At 52.9% G+C, this 16558-nt stretch overlaps 2 protein-coding genes across 5 annotated transcripts in view; one reads left to right on the top strand and one right to left on the bottom strand.

The window, feature by feature from the left end:
* LOC116891772 (ubiquitin-conjugating enzyme E2 R2) overlaps positions 1-16558 on the top strand; it is a 618378-nt gene that overhangs the window by 494459 nt on the left and 107361 nt on the right. The gene's annotated exons all lie outside the window — the stretch shown is intronic.
* The window catches only part of Agrn (agrin), a 32729-nt gene that overhangs the window by 8353 nt on the left and 7818 nt on the right, over positions 1-16558 (bottom strand). For 2 of the 4 annotated variants that reach the window (XM_032893132.1, XM_032893140.1), the window contains exons 3-20: positions 12131-12178; positions 6435-6650; positions 6141-6365; positions 5825-6049; positions 5478-5684; positions 4270-4488; positions 4003-4197; positions 3721-3921; positions 3490-3638; positions 3299-3404; positions 2142-2258; positions 1900-2064; positions 1613-1756; positions 1397-1521; positions 1218-1323; positions 802-1134; positions 560-697; positions 10-137 (exon numbers count right to left, since the gene is read on the bottom strand). In XM_032893132.1, coding sequence (XP_032749023.1) covers positions 10-137; positions 560-697; positions 802-1134; positions 1218-1323; positions 1397-1521; positions 1613-1756; positions 1900-2064; positions 2142-2258; positions 3299-3404; positions 3490-3638; positions 3721-3921; positions 4003-4197; positions 4270-4488; positions 5478-5684; positions 5825-6049; positions 6141-6365; positions 6435-6650; positions 12131-12178 — 3047 coding nt within the window. Of the gene's footprint in view, positions 1-9; positions 138-559; positions 698-801; positions 1135-1217; positions 1324-1396; positions 1522-1612; positions 1757-1899; positions 2065-2141; positions 2259-3298; positions 3405-3489; positions 3639-3720; positions 3922-4002; positions 4198-4269; positions 4489-5477; positions 5685-5824; positions 6050-6140; positions 6366-6434; positions 6651-12130; positions 12179-12611; positions 13277-16558 lie in introns of those variants that run through there. The other 2 variants (XM_032893148.1, XM_032893156.1) reach the window with 2 other exon arrangements.

Raw genomic sequence — 16558 nt, 5'->3', positions numbered from 1 at the left:
CCCTCATACCGTGCTTTCAATGCTCCTTGCGGTCTCCCCAAACAACTCTGACTTGGGGTCAGCCATCTCAGGTGTGTAGAACAGTTCCTGTCCCTCGACCCCCTCAAGCTCCAGCACGCCCTGGAATGCCTTGGTAGCTGTGGGGGAGGGGCAGTGAGGCCCTGCCAATGCCATCTAGCCTCCGAGGCAGCCACAGAAGCAAGGCCCACAGCAAGCCATGTGGGGTGCAGGGCGGGGGGTGTTAGTCAGATGACCATGGGGTTAGTAAGTGGGAACCCCAGGGCTGGGCTGGCGTCAGTTACCAGGCAATTCCTAGGAGCAGGTGCCCCAAGCTGGCTTGCAAGGAGAAAGATGGGTTAGGTATCGGGTCCTTGGCACACATGCATATTCAATGGTTGAAACCAGAGTGCATGTGTGTGCCAAACCTAATCCCCCCCACACACTCGAAGTGCTGGAGCCAGAACACCATAGCCTTATACCGACCTGCTGCCGCAGGGTGAAGACAGCACTCCTGTCTATGCTGTTCCTCAAGCTCGTCCCTTCCCCGAGGTTCACTTACCAGGACAGTTGGAGCCTTCGGAGTCCAGTGAGGGTGTCTTGCCATCTGAGCAGCAGCCCAAAGGTGAGTTGTAGCAGGAAGCCCTCTCGATGGGTGGCCCATGGGTCACCACAATGCTGCCCACCGGGGGCTCAAGTCCTGGGGAAATGTAGTCTAAGCGCAGCCCTGGGTAGGAGCCACTCTTGGGCTCTGCCCCCACATCACCCTCAGACCTGCCCACAAGTCCCTGAGGCCCTGCTCACCCCCAGACCCGCCCCCACTGGCCTCCTCATCTCCACTCAGTTCCTCGTCGCCACTCCCATTGGCGCTGCCGGATTCACTGAAGATTGATGTTGCGAGACTGGTTACATCAGAGGCTGCTGCTGTAGGGGGCACGGTCAGCACAGGCCATGCGGTGCTTCTGGGGATGCTGACTGTGGTGTGAGGTGATATGGGTAATGGGGTGGGCCAATCATGGGTGGTACTGCCGGGAGACAGAGGAAGGCTGTTGTGGGGAAATGGCAGCGTCTTGCTCAGGATATGCCTTGGGGTAGTCATTGATGCAGATGTTGGGGAAGCCCCAGGAGTAACACTCTCTGCAAAAAGAAGGATGTTAGGGGCTCGAGTCCACAGGGCCGGGTCCTTCTGGTTTGTTTTAGTGGTTGCTCTAGGTCCTCACCCTGGCAGGGACCAAGACTCTGAGTGGAGATGTCCAGACGCTGGCGGCAGGCAATGGCCTTCAGCTGGCATTCATTGCCATATGTCACACCGTCTGATCCGCAGACCTGGAGTACAGGGAAAGGATGCTTGGGAAAGGCCTCCTTATCCCCAATACCCTCTACATAGTTCACTCCTTACCTTGGTAGAGTTAGCCTCTGGACATGTGAGGGTTGGGCAGACACATTGGGCGAAACCAGCCTCCTCTACGCAGGAGGCCCCGAACTCGCAGTGTATCTCCACACAAGTCACAGGCGTCATGGGATCTGGCACAGGGATAAAAACATCCCTGCTAACTCAGGTACTCCCACCCTCAGCACAGGGAGTCCTAAGGTCGGCACCAGTTCCTGCCCTCACCTGCTTCACAGCCTACATGGCCCAGGACTTGACCATCTGGACACTGTCCACACTTGGGACCAGCCACACCAGGCCTACAGGAACACAATCCAGTCATCTGCTCACAGTCATCCCTTACGGCACCCCGAGGGTCGCAGCTGCAGGCTGGGAGAGCGGGAGGGAAGAATTCATGGTTTGTACCTAGAAAAGTTTCCCTACTTGCCCCAGCCCTACCAGATACTGGTCAGGCCAAGACACGATCAGTGATGCGGTGGACAGGCAGGAATGTGTGTAATTTCATTACTCACGAGTGCAACCACTATGTCCATCAGTGACGATGCCACGGAAGTTCCAGAAGCCAGGTTCACAGCGATCACACCTGAGGCCTCCTACACCTGGGCGGCAGGAGCACTGCCCTGTGGCTGGGTCACAAGTGCCACTGTAGGAGCCATGGGGGTTGCAATGGCAGGTGCCTACAAGAGGAGAAAGCACTGGTCACTGGAGATGCACAGCTCTGCTAGACCAGTTAGGACTGGGTTCAAGTACTCACTGGGACAGCCAGCCAAGCCCACACCCTGGGCAGCAGTGACATTGTCCTGGCAGCAGCCATAGGGGGTTTGGGCGCAGTGTGGGAAGGCCACAGGTAGCAGTGGAGCCGAGGTAGGGCCTGAGGAGAAGTGCACATAGTTCATGTTTGATGTAGTGGTGGTTGTTTCCCTAAGCCCAATCATTCTGCCTCAGTGATTCCTGCCACATGACCTCATTCCTTTTGACATCAAATCCCAATGGGAACCCAAAATGTGAGGCTGGCTGTCATGGGTGAAATCATCATATCACATATAGAGACATAGAGTAAACGTAGAACCCCAAACCCATAAAACATAAAAAGCCACATACTCAGGTAGGGACATCCATCCATACGCACACATTATCAGAGCCATGAACAGATATGCATACAGATCTAAGGGTACACATATGTAAAGACACATTTACACGTGCTCACTCACATTCCTCTAACACATTATTTATTTCTGTGCCGTTACATCTGTGTACACGTACAAACACACATCGGCCCAATCCCCACCCCCGCCGTCTCTGTCTCTCTGTCTCTGTCTCTCTGTCTCTGTCTGTCTCTGTCTGTCTGTCTCTGTCTGTCTGTCTCTGTCTCTGTCTCTGTCTCTGTCTCTCTCTCTCTCTCCCCCTCTCCCTCTCTCTCTCTCTTTCCCAATACAAGAGTTTCTCTGTGTAGCCCTGACTGTCCTGGAACTGGCTCTGTAGGCTGACCTCGCACTCAGAGATCCGCTTGACTCTGATTAAAGGTGTGTGCACCACTCCCAGCCTAGCAGCAATCTCTCCTACAAGAGCGAAAGAGCCTAATCTGGCTTGTAGAATAGAGTACTTGGTACACATCTTTAATCCCACTATTCAAGGAGCAGGCGGATCTACGAGCCTGATCTATGTAGCTAGTTCTAGAACATCCAGGGCTACGTAGCAAAATCCTGCCTCAAAATAAGTAAAATAACAAAAAGAAAACCTAAAAAAATAAATAAATTATCATCAACAATAATAAATGTCACCACAGCATGTGCACACGCCCAGTCTCACGTCTCTATGTTATACACCACAGAACACGCACATACAGAGAAACACAGCACAAATACATGAACACGCCACCACGTGCTGGATGTGCTCTGTACAGCCACTCACCACGGCAGGCTCCCTGAGCAGCAACGTACAGTTCTTGCTGTGATTCGCACCTGGCCTTCTTCAGATCACACTCGGTGCCATAGGTGACTCCATCCGAGCCACACACCTGGAGGAGTGGGGTCAACCTCAGCAACCTTGACCCCCTCCTCAGCGTACCCGCCCTGGAACCATGGGACAGTAGGGGTACTCACTGGGCTTCTAGGGACACTCTGGCAGCTAAAGTCACAGACACATGGCCCATCTTCTGAGTCCTCGTCCCAGATACCACCACGCTGCCGGCACAGCTCCTGTTCACACTCGTCGTCCTCCCCAGAACCAGAGCCCCCTGAGCCACACTCAGCTGCAGGGAAAAAGAGCAGTCACCCGTGAGGTCTCCGTCAGAGACTGGGATCTAGGGGTTCACACCAGTTACTTGAGCTTACCCGGCTCACACGGCCCTGCATGGGCCTCCTCAATTTGTACCTGCTGCTGACAGGCAGCTTCTCGTAGCTCACAGGCACTGAGGTAGGTGACACCATCACTGCCACACACAGGGCCAGGTGGAGGGTGCTCACAACGGGGACATACACACTGTCCAGCTGAGCACACAGCCCCAAAGGTACAAACTTTTTCTCCACAGGTCTCTACAGGAAGAAGCAAGAATAAGCATGGTTCCCTGACGGAGGAGAGACTCACAGAAGCCTATCCCTTCTGGTCCCACTCACGGCAGTGTCCAGCTGAGGCCACGTGTAGGCTGATCTGGTGCGTACAGGCGTGGACATGCAGCTCACATTCACTAGCGTATGTGTGTCCGTCAGAACCGCATACGGGCTGGGCTGACTCTACACACTCAGAGGGGCACACACAGCGGCCAGTCTCCACCTCGCACAGGGATCCAAAACGGCACTGCCCACATCGGTCTGGGGAGGAAGCTCTATCACCATGTTGACCAGAAGCCTCCTCCCAACCCCACCCACTTGCCCGTCACTGACCACAGGGTCCTCTGCGGGCCACTTGGATTTCCCGCCCAAGGGTACAGGCCATGGATTCCAGCTCGCACACACTGCCGTAAGTGACACCGTCACTGCCGCACACAGGATCGTAGATGCCGGAGCACACCCGCTGGCACTCGCACTCGGCTTTCCCGTTCTTCACTGTGCATACTGCCCCAAATGCACATTGCACTCCATGGCATGGGGACGGGGTCTGGTCTGGGGAGGATGAAGTACTCAGTCCACATTCTCCTCCATCTGTGGACAAAGCCCACTCCCATGCAACAGCCCCTCTCCAGGGTGGGAATGGCGGAGGAAAAGCTAGATGCACAGGACACAGCAGAGAAAGGGACAGACACATAACAGAGGTGGATGGGGACATGAGTTTCTGACTGCCCATAGCAGGTCACTGACCCTGGACCACCAGCAGCCCTGGGATATCATGCACATGGGGGGTTGAAACTTTTCTCCCATGGATAGGAAAACTACACCCCACAATCACAAACTACACAGGGAAGAAGGTGTCTGTCAACTTGCTCTGAGGACCAGAAGGCCAGGCAGTAGCAAGCCACTCCCCCCAGCCGCGCCAGGGGCAGACCTCGGGCTGTGGGCTCCTGGCGGGCAGGCGCAGCACCTCATCCTGCCAGCAGGTCAGGCTGGAAGACACAAGAGTCGGAGCGGAGAGGGAAGGAAGGACCAAGAAGAAACAGACAGATGCAGAAAGAAAGATGGACAGAGGACTGACCAAGACAGACAGCAGAGGCAGGCAGGGCCATAGAGGCCCACAGCTCCAAAGGGGCCTGCTGGCCACTGCCCAATTTCCTCCACCCTCTCCACTGGTCCCTCAAACCCCAAATTACTATCTACCTCTAAGAGGCTTGGGACTGCACTGTGTTCCTAGAGCAAGAACTCTCCAGTATCACATCCACTCCTGCCCACCCAAGCAGTCTGTTCCCCGTGCAGTACGGAGACTGATGATGATGGACCAGAGAACCTGCTGGTGTAGCAAGGCCAAGTGCACACTGCCTTTTGTCCCACTTCCCAGGTTCCCCAGTTCCCCTCCTCATAGCCTCCACACACCAGCACCCTCCCAAGTGACTCCAGCCCGGGACCCCAGGAGGAATATGACAAGAGATGGAGATGGTGTATGATAGGGACAAGGAGTGATGCAAGACCAGCTATTCCCAGCCGGATCCCAGGCTGCTCACCACACGGGCCCTGGTGCTTGGGAGGAATGGCCCGCTGTTGTCGACACTCAGCCTGTTGGCGCCAACAGTCATTGTTGTATGTGTGCCCATCTTGGGCACACACAGGCCTGTAAGACCCATCACAGGTGACACGATCGCAGGAACAGTGGGGACGGCCACGGCGGGACAGGCATACGGAGTTAAACTGGCAGGTCTCCGGGCACTGGTCTGGGAGTAGACGAGGAAATCAGACACCTGACAGACTTGTGGACACCTGACACAGTGCGTGGGGATTACAGGTATGAAGGGACAGGGGTGCCTAATGAGCCACGGTGACAGGGCTGGATCCATCCTCTGGGAGCACCAACCTCGAGTTTGGCATTGACCAGAGCGTACTTTCTGGAGAAGCAGGCCACGGGTTGCACCTATACGGCTCATGACACAGTCGTTTTCATAGGTGACCCCATCATCTCCACAGATAGGTGTGTGCTGGGCAGGGCAGTTCTCAGGCCGCAGAAGCATTTCTGGGTGCCGTGTACGTGGGTTCACACGGCAAATGTGGTTCAGGTCTGACATGCTGCCCTGGCAGGGGTCTAAAGTCCAAGAGCAGAAAGTCAGGAGCTGTCACCAGTGCACACTGAAGAGTTGCGTATGGGGAGAGGCCGTGCAGAGTGCTTTGCTTACCACAAGGACCATTGAACTTCTTGAAGATGTGCTCCTGGCTGGCACAGGCATGACTAAGCAGCTGGCACTCACTAGGGTAGTCAACACCGTCACTGCCACACACTGTGCCATCAGGGGCCCCGAAGCAGGTTGTAGGACACAGACATGAGGCAGTCTGTCCGTCAGCCGAAGGTACACAGGTACTACCGAAACTGCAGGTCACGTTGGCACAGGGGTCCCGGAACCCTGTGGGTGTGCAGGTGGGGTCATGCCGATTGTCCACTGGGCTGCCCCCCACCTCCCACGGTCACTTACCACATGGCCCTTGGCGAAGCAGGCGGATGCGCCGCTGCTGGTTGCACTGGGCGCGCTGCAGCTCGCACTCGTTGCTATAGGTGGAGGCATCTGAGCCACACACGGGAGCCACCGTAGCAGGGCAAGCATTCTTCTTGCACACACAGGAGGCACGGCCTGGGTCCTCAACACTAGGTTCACACACAGCACCAAAGCCACATAACATTCCCCTGCATACTGAGTTTAGACCAGAGAAAGGGTATTCAGAGGCAGGCCACCACGGTCCGTTTCTAGGTCCACACACCCATGAGCCCTTGCGCCACATTCTGTTTGTGCCCAATTTCATGGGGAGGCGCACATCCAAGAATTCACACGACTAAGGTCCCACCCAAACCCATAAGCACCCACAGCCTACAACTGTCACGATGCTTATGCTCAACCCTACCCTTGGAAGACTCCTGGGACCTTCCCGCATGGGAGGGCAGTTTCCCTCACTACACACCTTACAACCACAGCGTTCATGCACCCACAATAGGACAAAGCACTTATTCCCTGCACCCTAACACACAGCAGGAGGGGGCCCCAGCTGCGGATGCTCTCCAACCACGAGAACTCAGCCCTTGTGGTTGCTGCCGTTGAATGTGAGGGTAGCTGCCCTGGAAGGGCTTTGAAGGATCTGGGTATGGATACATACTGAGGGGCCTATGTAATCTCAGAGACAGCCTGGCCATTGCTAGCTTGAGGGATATTAAGAGAGAGCGATGAAGGAAGCCAGCTATAGGAGTTACATCTGTCTGTTTCTGCGTCACAAAACTCGGACTCACCTCATCTAAGGCTGCTGTGGCTCCTTTCTGGGGGGCAGGAGGATGGTGCTTCTGTGTCCACCTGAATCCTGCTACCCCCACCCCCAGTAACGAGCACCTCCATAACCTTCTGAGTTCACCCCCTGACCCCCAACCTCTTACTTTCCTCCAGGCCTGATGGGCACTGTGTAATGCTAGGAGTCTGGAACTTTGTTCCACACATCCCCTTCCCTTTTCTATTGCTGCCTTCCGCCATACCTCTCCAGTAGGTCTCTCTCGTCCAGAAGCACACTGTCCTGCCCTGCCCCAACCTGTCCCCTGTTCCCACTACCTTTTCTTCCTCAAACTCTTTTCTCTGTCTATCCCCCTAACCTCCCAAAGCTTCTCTCACTTACGATCATAGAATGCACTCAGCCTCAAGTTGGCAGAGGCACAGGTCTCTCTAGGATCGCACAGGTACTTTCCCTCTGTTCTTCTGGGCCCTCACCTCAGGAAATCCTCATTCAAGTCCCCTGAGTCCCCCCTCAGTGCAAGTGCCCCCTATATTCAGCCTCACACACCCATTCACACAAGAGCTTTATAACACGGTAGTCTCAGTGTTGCAAACAGCCATGTCCAGAGGAAGGGCCGGTACTGTTTACTAAGACCACAGGGAAAGTAGACACTGGTATATTTAAAGTTAGATACCCAATGGGGAAGCCTCCCTAAGCACACTGGAGCTGACCCCTTCTGAATAGATGAACCATGAGTCTTGTGGGCCCCTAAGGGGCTATAGTTACCTAGATCTAGTAAATGTTTAATTGGGTGTAATTATCATCACCTCACATCATGCCAGAAGCAGTCTTGGACATCTCCTAGGAGGGCAGAGTACATTGGGGACTAGAGCCAGCCACTGCAGTAGCAATGACCTACCCAGCCTCCCTCCCCTGTTTGTTTGTCTGCTTCCACCTGAGAAAGCTGAAATTACGAAACACCCACCTGTCTTACATATGACCCTCTTATGTTTGGGTTTGCCCTCCTGAGCTCCCACACTGTGCCTCAGTGTCCTCTTCCCTTTTATAAATGGGCACACTAAGTACCTACTCCCAGAACTATGGGTTTGCCAATATCTACAAAACTTAAGAGAAGTACTGTACTTGAGAAGACAAGTACTGGGTAGAGCATACAATAATAGGATTGTTAGCACCAACAGACTTCCCTGTCTTGGCTCGAAACAAATTATATCCACCAATGGCCTCTCTTCATGCCTGGCCAACACCTCCCTCCTATTTAGCATTCTCTCTCCCAATCATACCCTCCTCACATTTGGCCTTCTCTTACCCAAACCCCTTGAAGGTCTCATGTCAAATTTAACCACTACTTTGAGGCTGAGCTGATACTTCATGGCTGAACTCTTTGGCTATTGGCCAAGGTGTCCCCTAGGTCCAGTCTCTGGATCAGTGCCTAACACCAAGTTCCTTGGCTGACTGATGGTGACTATGATTCTTGGGATTCTCTATCTGATTACTTGGCCTAGCCAACCTCCCCCAGGTCTCAAGTCCACAGGCAAGGATAGCTATTCACTCCTTCCTCCATACACCAAAGCCAAGTACAAGATTCTGTCTCAACAAAACAACAACAACAACAGCAACGGACCTGGACTAAAGTTCTGTGGCAAATTCAAGGTTTAAAGAACACAGGACCCATCCTGTTTCTGTAATCAAATTACTTATCAAGAGTTAACTTGTGGCTGGCAAGACAGCTGAGTAGATAAAGCACTAGCTACCAAGCCTGACCATCTGAGTTTGACTCTCGTGACCCACATAGTGGGAGAGAACTGATTTCTGCGTGTCGTCCTCTGATTTCCACATGTCGTGTCATGGCATGTTCGAGCACACACACATACACACATAAATAAGTGCTTGGAAAAGAGGAAAATCGCACAGCTTGGGTACCATCTATCACCTTAGCAAACCCCTGCCTTGCACTCATACTCAAGCCATTTGACTGATGAAGATTGATCGCTTAAACCATGGAGATCCCCATCTTAACAAAGTTTACACGTGTCCTTTCCTCATAGGACAAAGGGATCACAAGAGCTCAAGACCAAATTTGTTTGTTTGTTTGTTTGGTTGGTTGGTTTTTGAGACAGGATTTCTCTGTGTAGTCTTGGCTTGTCCTGAAATTTGCTCTGAAGACCAGGCTGGCCTCAAACTCAGACACTGGGTGCCTTTGCCTCCTGAGTGCTGGGATTAAAGGTGTGCACCATTACCTCCTGATAATTTTCTTAATGTTAGAACAGGCACAATCTGAGCCCACATGCAGAGAGGTATGGATGAAGTAATTACACACATTAGTACAGCAGGCAGAGCTGTTTTAACAGCTTTGGGCTTCGAGCACCACTAAAGTATCATCATATGCTGTGTTCATGTATCAGAAAAGCAAGGGGTTGAGGATTTAGCTCAGTGGTAGAGCGCTTGCCTAGGAAGCTCAAGGCCCTGGGTTCGGTCCCCAGCCCCAAAAAAAAGAACCAAAAAAAAAAAAAAAAGAAAAGCAAGCAGAGGCTCAGTGAGGCTTCTTGACAAAGCTTCATCCCTAATAAACAACAGGGCTTAGCTCGGTCCCCATCTATGCTCCTGGTCACTTCCCCAATCTGCTTCTCATAAATACAGATGGCACTTACGCACCTTTAAGTGCATTCCTGGGCACCTATGAGTCAGCAGTCTAATGGGTCACGTCTGGTTTTCTCAGGAAGTGTCTTTAACCCCTGAGGAACTTCTCCCTGGCCTCCTAGCTTCCTACCCAGTCAGGCATCTTTTCATGTGACGTCGGAGGCGTCTTCTACTTTTTATATCTATCACAGTGGCAGAGGGTATATTTAACTTTTTTCCTAGTCTTTGGTAGGTTGGGAAATGAAACATTTTCCAAGAGCCTGCTTATGTCTATTTATGTGTGATGAGTATTTGTGTGTGTGTGATGGCCATGGTCCGTGTCTGACGTGTACAAAGGGAAGCTGGGTACCAATAAGAGGACCACGTGTACAGTTGTGAGGACTGCAGTGTGAACACAGGAAAGCAGACATCTGGCAGTTTTGGAGATTTCAGAAGGAGCTGAAATTGCCGAGAAGGAAGATCTCTTTTCCTCCTGAGCCTTCCTTGAATTAGACAGCTGTAGGCCTCCTGCCCCTAGTCTGTGGGCACTCAGGCCTAGCCTCATGCACCACACTAATGGGCACACTCCACCTACTAACAGCCTACCTCACTGCGAGTGATTTGGTTTCTTTTTAAAAGATACTGATAAGTGAGAGTCACTTCCTCCTGCGTCCCAACCCAACTTGCTTACTCATCCGCCAACCTGGCCAGGAGTTTCTGTAGCTCTAGTAATAGTGAGGGTCATAGAGCACACAGTAGTATCTTACTACCCTGATAGTAACGTCTCAGGCAGAGGCACCCGGGAAGCAGCCTGAGGAAGGACACTGGGGTCTGGGACCAAGACCTGGGGCCACAAAGCCAGAGCCCAGGGCTCGGTCAGAAGCACCTACCACTCACTCACTACCAGCCTCCACTTGCACTGTCAACCAACACTGCCCAACTAGCAGTCTAACTAGGCACCAAAAGTCTCCTGGCACAGTGTCAATGAATATGCTATCACTGTGCTAACACAGATGCAAGGAATAAAGGGCAGCTGCCTAGAGATGACCCCTCTCCATTTGTCCATCAAAAGGTGGAAGAAACCCTCTGATATCATGTATAGAATCAAACTCCTGCTTTGAGATGCCTAGGCTCCCCATTCCCAAGGAAACTCCCTACCCAACTCTACAGACTGCTGAGGCCTCCAGAGAGCTCTACCTTTGCCCTAACTTCCTAGTATACGGCAGACGGGAGGATACCTCTTCCGTTCCCAAGACCCAGGAAGTGACCCAGATTATCTATGTAACCCAGGGCTGCCTCCTAGAAAGAGAACAGAGTCTGCTCTCAGAGTGACACCCACAACCTCAATCCCAGGATTCCCTGATGTCCCCATAACCCATATCCTGGTCAAAACAGGAACCATGGCTGAGCGTGGTAGCACGCACCTTTATCCTAGCACTTGAGAGGCAAAGGGCAGAAGGATCTGCAAGTTTGAAGCCAGCTTGGTCTACACAGTGAGTTCTAGGACAGACAAGGCTATATAGAGACCCTGTTTCAACTCCCTACCTCAAACCAAAAAAATCCCAGAAACCATGGCTTTGCCTCGCATGAAATAACTCTAGACATATAACTTCTATAAGGCTAGTCAGTTGCCCAGGCAGCAGAGTTGACAAGATAGTAGGTACCAAGGATAGAGCTGTGCCCTACTTGTTGTGAGGAACCAGGCTGGGCTAGCAGATACAGTTGATCCCCAGTCTGCTTTTTCTGTAACACTGTCAGTTCCTCTTCTCTTATCATCAGCTTAGTTACAGCACTAGCAGCCCCTCTGGGAGTGCTGGCCCCAGCCCATAATGCCATGGAAAAGGTTAGCCCATCCTTTCTATCCTCCCCCACCCCAGGGGCAGACCTAGGTCCTCCAGCCCTCAGACAGCTGTCACTGGCTTTACTGGGCCCTCCCCCACTACCCAGCCCACTTTCCCTTCTGTGCTTCTGTTTCCAGCCCCACCCTTTCCTGAATAGGGAAAAAGACAAAGAAAAGGAATCCCTCCCCAAACAGACGTCAGTGCTCCATCCAAACCTCACACAAATCCTCTTGACAGTTCTAAAACTGATCCTGCTCGGGAGTACTGGCCAGCACCTAAAGATCCCTGTGGACTCCCTGGAAGGGGTCCAGACTCCCTTGCACAGCCTTCTACTCAAAATACACCTGGTGTACACACTACGGAACTGCCCCAGTCCTGGTAACCCTGCCCATTTGCACCCACATTATAGCATGCCAACCCCCTGCCCCAACCACTGCACTCACCATCAGGAGGCGTAGGAGGCGCTGGTGTGAAGTGGATTCCAGGTTTGTCTGGGGAGGAAAAGTTAGGTTTCTGTGAGCAGGTTCTTTGCCCACTCATACCCATTCAAGATTCCAGTTAAAATTGGTAAAGCTGGAAAGTCACTGACCAAGGCAGGGCAGACTTTGCCCTGCCAACTGCATAGCCACCTTCTTTCTCTGGGTAAGTCAGGATCTTGCCCTCTGCTCCCAATCCCAGCACTGATGCATCCGTGCCAAGCCTCACAGTTTCCTGCAGCTCGTGATGAAGATCTATACCATTAGGAACCTAAGGATCGGTTATTATAGGCCAGGAATCTAGTGTGACCTATTCAATACCCAGAAGGAAAAGGCGCCCCATCCACAGCAACCCCTGGATTTGATTTGACCCTGCCTTGCCTGAAACCCTTGGTAATCGAGATGAGGGGCTCAGTGAGCAGAGGAGGTACACCCAGCAGCCACGTACAGTTGCTGAGGAAAAGCAGAACCGCAAAGCCCAACGTGGAAGTAGCCAACAGGATCAAGCAGATGTTGCAGGGGATCATGAAGTATCGAACCAGCATGGAGGCACCAGGCTCCTGCCTGGGTCTGTGTTCCAGTGGCAGAGGAGGCATGATACAGCTCGAGCCCAATTCCTGGGTGTGTGTGGGAGTTCTTATGGAGTGCCCTTAGGCCTCTTCGGAGCTACTCCCCCCATGCTGGGTGCTCTGGAGCAGCAGATGCAGCTGTGATCTCAAAGTTTAGCCAGTTATGGCTAGGGGAGCACCAGGTCCTCTCCCCAGCCCTCCAGGCTCATGGTAGGAGATAAGCAGAATTCTCTCCAAGTAGAAATCCCAAACGTGAGCTCAGAAGCAGGCAAAGGGTGATGATGGAGAGCCAAGGCCACCCCTGTTGGTTACAATTCTTCTGCCCACTAGCCAGTGCTGTCTTCGGTAGCCTCTGCACTGCAGGGAAGGCCCCAGAGACCAGGGGCGCCGGTGCAGGGCCTGTCTGCTCCTGCCTGGCAGAGGCGGGGGAGCACGATGGCAGCGGCGGGAGGAGCAACGGCTTTGGAGAGAGAATAAAGAACCGCGGAGGCGCCTGCCCACCTCCAGTAGCAGTGGTAGCAGCGGCGGCGGCGGCAGCAGCGGTGGTGGTGGAGGCAGGCTCTTCTTGTCTTCGCTGGGCTGGGGCAGTGAGTGAGGGGTGAGGGAAGCCGAGGGGGCGGAGGCGGTGAGCATAGACAAAGGAGGATGTCTCTGGGGACTCTAGCGTCCACAGGGAGTCGCAGTTGGTAGCAAAGAGGCTGGAGTGGATTAAGACCAGGATGCGAAGTGTACAAAAGGGACAGAGCACCTTTGGGCAGAGGTAAAAGCTTGGAGAGGGTTGGTGGTGGTGCTGGTGAGAGGGCAGGAATCAAGGGAGGGATGAGCGATGGGAGGGCAATGGAGCTGGAAATTGGAGGACAAGGGAGAAGTAGGAGTGGGCTAAGTGTTGTCACAGGGGAGCAGAGGTTGAACCTAGAGAGAAGGCGGTTGCTTGGCATTTGGAGGCTGTTGAGGAAGGTGGGGCAGGAGGCAGCCAAGTGGGAGGGTCAGCAGAGGCAGCCCTCCTCTGTCTTCCTAATGCCTGGCTGGGCTTTAGGTCCTGAATCACCTCCCGGGGACTTGGGCCTGCAGGAAGCACTAAATTCTGGGATTTGGTCTGCTTGTGCTTATGCATGCCATTGTGCCAGAGTCCGTGTTGTTTCTGCTCCTGCGGGCTCTGCCCTGGGGTGTGGTATGTAAGATGCTCAAGTGGTACCAGCTGGAGAGTGAGGTGATGGGTCCATAAGTCATCCGCCTACCTTTCCTCTTGTAATAGAAAACAACACCTTAAACCACCCATTCACTGGACTCCCCAGCAATGAAAACACATGCAAATAGCTGTGAAACTCTTGCCATCCCTTGACCCTAAGCCTGGAGCACACCCCAGTCCTCAAGCTACTTTGCAAACTCCAGCAGGGCCACCTGAGGCAAAGGGTTTGGGATGGAGGCACAGTTCACCCGAGGCCCAGTGAGGGGCTCCTTTCCTGGGAAAGATCCCCAGCCCAGGTGTCCACAAGCTTGGGGAGTATGCACTTCTACACCACCCCGACTTGATGTAGCCACCCTCCTGTTAAGTCTGGTCTCAGCTGAAATCACCCAAATAGCCCCCATAACGCACACTTGGGTTCTACCAACAGGTACATAGTGCCACAACTCAAGCCTCAAATCAGGCTTCCGTACCAGTAAGTCCGACTCTTCAGCCCGCGATTACTCTCAAACCTCATCTCAGTAAATCTTAAGAAAGCCACATCCCTCTCTACAAGGAGTCGTTGGCTTATCTGTGGGGTTCCTCTATTCCATCCTTCATCCAGCCCTTCGCAGGGCCCTGAAACCTACACGCACTGCCTATTGACTGGAAACAGCCTCACTTCTGCAGGTGAAACCTCTCTGAGACCTCTCTGGCCGGGCACTTGGTACCCCCTCCTTGTGTCCTTTTGATCTGTCAGATAGGTTTCTCAGCCCTAGTTCATAACACTCTATCTTCTCATTCCTTTGGTCAGGCATAAAGTGCCATCCTCCACTGGGCCGTTCGTTCACCACCTATGCTAAGAGGCTTTCCAGCAGTTGTGGCCCCAAATTCACTCTTCTAATGAAATCTTACAGGAAACTCCAGAATAAAGCAGGGTTTCTGAGCCCTGGACCTGCAGTCTAGGAGAGCATCAGATGGAACTACTGGAAAACTCTCCTCACAGATTGCTTCACCCTCTCCTCAGGAGAGCTCTGGCCCGAAATACTTTCTACTCAACTTTGGCACTGTCTGTAGCACCGTAGTCTCTGTGATGCTAGCTCCCCTAGGACCAGGAATAGGGTTTGAGTTCTAAGTTCTAAGAAAGGCAAGAGAACTTAGTTGGGGAGCCCAGCACAGGCCATATATGATGTTATTTCTCCACCGCTAGTGAAATGAGCCAATTCAATCCAGATTAGATTATATTAAATGCAGGTTTATTGAGAAGCGGTTCTCAGGCAAGTTCATTGGCCCTAAGGACCCAGACCAAGGAAGTCACCATGGGGAGAGAGGGGGAGGGGAAAGAAAAAGAGAAGGGGTGCACACGTGCTGAGAGAGAGAGCGAGATCGAGAGACAGAGACAGAGAGACAGAGAAGAGACTAAACTACTATCTGGATTATATAGGGAGGAGCCTCTGAGGGGAGGGCAGCCCAGCCCCTCCAGCCAGGTAGAGACAAGGATGCAGGGAAGACTTGGAGAGCAGGCCTGCTTTGATATGTAAAATATGCACCTCAGTCTCTAGTCCTGGGGTCCTAAACATCTTCTGTTCGCCTCACAGTCCCACAGAAAAGTGCCAGAAAACACGTACCCCAGGCAATACCCAGCATGATGCTATTGGACATGTTGTTTCAGCCCTGGAATGTCCCAGGGTGCTGTACAGGAAGCACAGACACCAGGGACTTGGAGAAGTGGGCCCCACTGGTAGTAGGAATCCTGGGCCAGAGCTGGCAGAAGCTTCCAGTGATCTTGGGAAATTTGCTGTATGTAGCCTTTGCCTACCCCCTTTCACCAAGCAGAAACCCTGAGATCTGCCACTGTAGAGGTCTCAATAGGCACATTTTTTCAGTGCTCATATGGGGCTCTAGTCAGCTCTGGGCAACACTGGAGTGGGGTTTGAGGTCTGTTGGGCCTAGCCATGGGAAAAGGAACTAAGCAGGCAGCCTGGCCCCACCAAACCCCAGTCAGTGTCTGAGCCCCCTGCAGGGGCAGGATGCCTTCAAAAAAACAAAGAGCCTTTGAGGCTCCAGACCAGTGGGGGGAGGGGAGCACAGGCTACTGGAGTTATTTTGGGATCTTTAGACAAAATCATTCAGCCTAGACTGCCCCAGCAGGCTCATGCCTAGGAATGAACAGGATGCTGGTCCAGGCTTACCCCTTTGGGCTCACACCCTACGAACATACAACCACATATATGAGCCAAGACATTAAGTACTCCTGTTTTCCAGCGGTCGCTCAAGCTTGAAGGCACTGCATCTCCCACCTGACACACTAGACATTCTTTGTGTAGCACAAAGCTTGTCCCTCACTCCCAAGCACAATGGGTGTGGCCCTATGCTCTGGTTCTTCTCAGGACTAGAGGCAGTTGGGGGATGGGGCCTAGAGAAGGGTCCCAGTCCAGCTACTGTTAGCTCACTGGTCCCATTCTCATGCAGACGACCCTTCTACCTTTCTAGATAGCCTTGGCTCCCTTAGAAAAGAAGGTAAAGAGTTAGGGGTTACAGGACTGAAAGGAGCCCAAGGAAAAAGCTGCCTTTCCAGATATTTAGCACACATTCAATTCCCCAATGCACAGGTCTCACCCGGCAAGTAGACATGTCTCACTCTGACCTGTCAGGCTTGGG

This window comes from Rattus rattus, chromosome 1, assembly GCF_011064425.1.
Source record: "Rattus rattus isolate New Zealand chromosome 1, Rrattus_CSIRO_v1, whole genome shotgun sequence".
Taxonomy (NCBI): Eukaryota; Metazoa; Chordata; class Mammalia; order Rodentia; family Muridae; genus Rattus; species Rattus rattus.
The sequence above is the reverse complement of the archived record's forward strand: the minus strand, read 5'-3'. Positions and strand labels throughout refer to the sequence as shown.